Source organism: Marmota marmota, unplaced genomic scaffold (genome assembly GCF_001458135.2).
Source record: "Marmota marmota marmota unplaced genomic scaffold, marMar, whole genome shotgun sequence".
NCBI classification, from domain to species: domain Eukaryota; kingdom Metazoa; phylum Chordata; class Mammalia; order Rodentia; family Sciuridae; genus Marmota; species Marmota marmota.
The window spans coordinates 12,873,051-12,879,276 of NW_026000229.1; the positions used below are offsets into that span (position 1 = coordinate 12,873,051).

At 39.5% G+C, this 6,226-nt stretch overlaps 1 protein-coding gene across 1 annotated transcript in view; it reads right to left on the reverse strand.

Annotated features, from left to right (window-relative positions):
- Positions 1 to 6,226, reverse strand: part of Nox5 (NADPH oxidase 5) — a 63,618-nt gene that overhangs the window by 23,682 nt on the left and 33,710 nt on the right. The window contains exons 13-15 of the mRNA XM_048793026.1: positions 5,780 to 5,904; positions 5,412 to 5,496; positions 4,685 to 4,784 (exon numbers count right to left, since the gene is read on the reverse strand). Coding sequence (XP_048648983.1) covers positions 4,685 to 4,784; positions 5,412 to 5,496; positions 5,780 to 5,904 — 310 coding nt within the window. The remainder of the gene's footprint in view (positions 1 to 4,684; positions 4,785 to 5,411; positions 5,497 to 5,779; positions 5,905 to 6,226) is intronic.

Here is a 6,226-nt window from a genome sequence, read left to right on the forward strand (position 1 = left end):
CAACAGACACTAGTATGGCAATATGTAAATCAATGGATGTGTAACTGATGTGATTCTGCAATCTGTGTATGGGGTGAAGGTGGGAGTTCATAACCCACTTGAATCAAAGTGTGGAATATGATATGTCAAGAAATTTGTAATGTTTTGAACAACCCACAATAAAAAATTTAAAAAAAAATAAAAATAAAAAAATAAACAGGGATGAGAGGTGGGAGGGAAAGGGAGAGAGAAGGGAAATTGCATGGATATGGAAGGAGACCCTCAGAGTTATACAAAAGTACATGCAAGAGGAAGTGAGGGGAAAGGGAAAAATAAAACAAGGGGGACAAATGAATGTCAGTAAAGGGGGCAGAGAGAGAAGAGGGGAGGGGAGTGGAGGGGAGGGGGGATAGTAGAGGATAGGAAAGGCAGCAGAACACAACAGACACTAGTATGGCAATATGTAAATCAATGGATGTGTAACTGATGTGATTCTGCAATCTGTATACAGGGTAAAAATGGGAGCTCATAACCCACTTGAATCAAAGTGTGAAATATGATATATCAAGAACTATGTAATGTTTTGAACAGCCAACAATAAAAAATTTAAAAAAAAAAAGAAAGAAAAAATGTCTGACAAACTTCCAAATTTGATAAAAACTCTAGGCTCTACAAGTTCAATGACCTCTGAGAACAAGAAATATAAACAAAAACACACAAAGAGTCATCATAATAAGGGGGGGGATCTTAAGTGGTAAAAAGAGGAAAAATTACTAAAGAGGAATAAAGATAAGTACAAGAGTTATCTTGTCAGAAACTATGCAAGCCAGAAGACAATGGAGGGAATCTTTAAAGAAGCAAAGGAAAAAAATTAACTGATAACAATATTGTTAAAAAATCAAGGTGAGGTCGAGCACAGTGGTGTATACCTGTTATCCCAGCAGCTTGGGAGGCTGAGGCAAGAATATCAAGAGTTCAAAGCCACCCTCAGAAATTTAGCAAGACCCTCAGCAGGATAGTGAGACTCTATCACAAAATAAAACATAAAAAGGGCTAGGAATGTGGCTCAGTGGTAAAGCACCCCTGGGTGCAATCCTCCAGTACCAAAACAAACAAACAAACAACAACTAAAAAAAAGCTAAGGTGGGAAAAAGACTTCTGGAGGAAAATCAAAAGCTAAAGGAATTATCATCTGCATTATTTTAGATACGAAATACAGGAAATTATATAGGGAGTTTTTCAAGCAGAAGGAAAATTATCCCAGATGGAAATCTGGAAATATGCACAAAAATGAAATGAACCAGAAATGGTAAGTATGTGTATAAATGTAAAAGAGGTTTATTTTAATTAAAAAAAATTTTTTAAAGATGACCTTAGATAATACTTTTATTGTATTTATTTATTTTTATGTGGTGCTGAGGATCGAACCCAGCACCTTGCACATGCTAGGTGAGTGCTCTACCACTGAGCCACAACCCCAGCCCCTTAAATTTCTTTTTGAAAGATAATTGACTATTTAAAGCAAAATAAATAACAAGGTACTGTAGGACTTATAACATGTAGTAGTAAAATGTATGACTAAGCACAAAGGACAATAAAGGAGAAATTATGGTAAGGATAATGCTGTGCAATAAGTAGTGTAATAGTATTTAAAGATAGACTGTGATGTTAAAGATGTATATTTTAAGCCCAATAGCAACCACAGGAATAATAAAATCAAGCAATATGGTTAGTAATTAAATAACAGAGATAAATGATATTATAAAAACATACAATTAATCCTAAACTACACAGAAAAAGAGGGGGAAAGGAAAAAAAAGAGAGGGACAAACAGAAAACAAAACCAGGATAGTAGATTTGAACACAATTATATCAATAATTATGTAAAATATAAATGGGCTAGAAACTCCAATTAAAAGGCAAATATTATCAAATTGCATTTTTAAAAAGAAAGGTTGTATAGAAGGAACTCACTTTTAATGTAACAATGAGACTGGTAAAAAGAATGGAAAAAGAAATATTATAGCATAACTAATTTTTTTAAAAAAACTAGAATGGCTCCATTGATTTCAGAAAAAAAATAGACTTCAGAACAAGGTATATTATCAGAGATGAAGAATATTATATAATGAGAAGGTGGTCGATTCATCAAGAAGTCATAAAGATCCTTAATATGTATCCACCTCTGTTGTGCAATGAAGACTTTGGCCTCTGTCTCTGGTTCTTGGAGTGAGACTAGAAATCCTTGGAAAAAAAATTAACTGGGTATTCATATGTAAAAATTAACTTTTACCTTTAACTCTCATCGTATACAAAATTGATTTTGAATGGATAATTATTTAAATAAGTGCTTCTAAAAAGAAGGCAATTTTATTCCCACAGACATTTGACAATATCTGGAGGTATTTTATATTTTCATGACAGGGATAGGGTACTACTATTTTCTAGTGAACAGAGGTTGAAAAGTAGCTAAAATCCTAAGATGTATAGGAATTATGCATATAATAAGAAATGATTTGGCCCAAAATGTCAATAGTGACAAAACTAAGAAATTCTAATTTAAATGAAGAGCTGAACTACAAAATATGTAGCAGAAAACACTGGAGAAAATTCTCATGACTTCGAGTGACATAAAGATTTTAAATATAACACAAAAAGAAGAGAAATAAAAGAAAAGACTGATAAATTGGACATCATTAAAAAGTAAAACAAGGGGCTGGGGTTGTGGTTCAGAGGTAGAGAGCTCGCCTAGCATGTGTGAGGCCCTGGGTTCGATCCTCAGCACCACATTAAAAATAAATAAATAAATAAAATAAAGATATTAAAAAAAAGTAAAACCTTTGTTCTTCAAAAGACAGTTTAAGACAATGAAAAGACAATGTTTTGTAAAATATCCAGCTAATAATGGATTTGTTTCCAGAATATATAAAGAGTGCTGACAACTAAGTAAAAAGAAGACAAACATCTGGATTTAAAACTGGGCAAAATACTTGAACAGACACCTCGCAAAGAACATGTAACAGCTAGAGAAAAAAGAGGGATTAAAAACAAGGGATTTCACAAAAATAGAAAGGAGACCAGTCAAATAGAAGGGAATCGAGGGGAGGAAGAAGGGAAAGAAAAAGGAGAGTACTGGGAAATGAAATAAGCCAAAACTTCTGTATGTGTACAAATATGTCACAAAGAATCCCTCTTTTATGTGCAATTATTACACACCAATAAAAAAAAAACACAAAGAACATGTAATAACAAGCCCACAAGAAGATATTCAGCATCACTAGTCACTAGGAAAATGCAGTTCAGAGCACATTAGGAGATCACTCACATCTACTAGAATGGCTGAAACAAAAAAGGCTGATGAAGGTATGGAGCACCAGGAACTCTCATTCACTTCTGACGAAAATGTAGAATGGAATAATTGCTTTGGAAAAGTAGTTCAGCGATATTTACACTATTGAACTTAATACTTACCACAATACTCAACAAACCCGCTCCTAAATATTTATCTGACAGACATATGAATAAAGGTCCATACAAAAACTTGTGTCAAAATAATCAAAAAATGGAAATAACTCTACTGTCCATCAACTAGTGAAAGGAAAGACAAATTGTAGCATATTTGTAAAATGGAATACTACTCAGCAATAAAAATGAATTCAACTGTTTATGGATACCTGCAACAATGAGGACAATTCCCAAGGTGCTATGATAAGTAGAAGAAGTGGACATTCATATGATTCCATGCATATGAAATCTAAAAAAGGCCAGATTGTCGTGATAGAAAGCAAATCGGTTATTGCCAGGGCTAACGGTCAGGGGAAGATGTTGACTGCCAACATGGGATGGAGATGGGGAAACCTTTTGGGTAATGAAAATGTTCCATAATTTGGTTGTAGTGGTGGTAACACACTGTATGCATATGTTAAAATGTCATTGTATTTATTGTACAAAAGATTTTTCTAATTTTATTGTATGTAAATGATGCCTCAAAAAACAATCCAAAAACAATTCCACCATGCTTCTGCTTAGAAGCATGATGGAATGTGTATCCCTGAGCTCTGCCTTCAGGAGAGCTGAACTAGAAGGTCAAGGTGGGGCCTGGAGATCTAAAAGATATCATAAAAAAGAGCAGTTATGAAAATAAAGAATATACATTTTTATAAAATGTGAAAAAGAAAAGAAAAACTTGGAAAAAATTCTTTAATATGTTTAGAGTAATCTGGACCATGGATGGAATTATGAGTGATTCCCCTCCCTTTTTTTTTTTTTTTTTTGGTACAGGGATTGAACTCAGGGGTGCTTAACCACTGGGCCACATCCCTAGCCCTTTTTTGTATTTTATTTAGAGACAGGGTCTCACTGAGTTGTTTAGGGCTTAGCTAAGTCGCTGAGGCTGGCTTTGAACTTGTGATTCTCCTGCTTCAGCCTCCTGAGCCATTGGGATTACAGGTGTGCACCACTGTGACTGGCTCATTTTCCTTTTTTTTTTTTTGCTTTAAAAAAAACTTTACAAAATATTAAATTATAGTGGACCTTCCCCATCTTTCATAGAAATGGAACAAACACTTTTTTAAAAGACACTGAGTTCATATTAAAATGGTTCATTTTATGGTATGTGAACTTTACCTCAATAAATCATTTTTTAAAAAGAGACCTTGACTCCCCAGTCCCTCCCCACAGGCTGCAGGACCTGTCCCTCTCCTACCGTCTTGTGCCTCCTGGGCCTGGTCCATCTCTAGTTTGGTCAGCAGGCTCACAAACCACTCAAAAGACCTCTGGTCTCGGTTGATCCAGATGAAATCCACCTAGAGAGAGGGGCTTCGGCTCAGAGGAGGGTCTCCCTCGTTCACAGCGTGCTCACATTTGTGGTCCCTGGGCCCTGAGGACCCCCAGTGTCTACACATGGTCAGAGGGGAAGACAGACACACAGAAGTAAAAAGACTCCCAGTTTCCAGAACAGCATGACCAGGACCCAGGTTCCTGACTCCAAAGCTAGAATTTGTCTTTGTAAGCAGTGTTCTGAGATATCAGCTTGGGAAAGACAGCTATGCAAAATTACTGTTTAGTTCCCTGTGCACAATAATGACTTTCCAAAAGGCAAACATGTTTTCATCTCTGAAACCACCATTGGGTCATGGATGGTAAGCATGAGGCTTGGAGCTGGGTCCCTGAAGGTGCTTCTTTTTAGGGCCCAGCGGGCTCTCAGAAGTGACGGGAATGTTGATAGCAGAGGCCTGGAAATTTAGGAGGGACCAGGAGAGCTGGCATTTTGGAGGAAATGAAAGAGAAAGAACAACTTGGAAGGAACAAGGGGGTCCCAGCAGAGGAGAGGTAGGGTATCCCTTCCTGCCTCTGCACGGGAGCACTGGCTCCTGCTCCGGGAGGTGTTGGGGAGAAGGTCCGGAGGTCTGCCTGCGGGAGGTGGCACCCACCTTGTGCAGCTTCATGTCGTGGTCCTGGAGGCCCTCCATCCAGGAGTGTTGGCAGCTGGGGCAAACGTGCTTTCTCTTTTGGTGCCTGAGGGGAAGCAGGAGGAGGGGGTTTTTAATTTTGGGGGTAATTGAGACTTTTCAGGACCCCAGAGAATAGTGTAGAAGGTAGGAAGTAAGGATGGGGTGGCAGAGCCCACCCTATGAGGAAGAGGAGATGAGACACAAAATAAGGCGGAGGACAAGGAGGAGAGGGAAGAGAAGAGGGGAGGGGGAGAGGTGAAAGGAGGGGTTAGAAAGTGGGAGCATCGAGGGGGGCCGCTGTCAGGACAGGCCCAGGATGTGGGTGGGGCCATGCTCTGTGCACTCACCTGTGCATGATGCTCTGCAGGATGGAGGCAAAGGGGGTGATGCCGATACCTGCCCCAATGAGCACGGCGTGCTCCGAGGCAAAGATCCTGCGGGTGGAGGTTCCATAAGGGCCATCGATGTAGCACTGTCACAGGGGGTGAGAGGAATGAGGACTGTGGGGAGAGCTGCACTCCCCCGAGTGGAGGAAGGTCCCCAGGGCCTCAGCACCCTTTTATACACAGGCAGTCAATCATCTCCTAGGCTCGAGGCCAGGTCTAAGCGGCTCCTACTCCAGCCCTCTTTCCACAGGCTGAGCTCTCAGCACACTTCTGGAGAAAGCCCTAGAATGTTAGGATGCAGAGCTGGTGACCAATCAGCATCCCTGCTGAGCCTCCATCACTTCCAGGGTGTGTGTTGTGGGTGCCAGGGAGGCAGGGAGAGAGTGCACAGAGCCCTCCCCCCCCCCC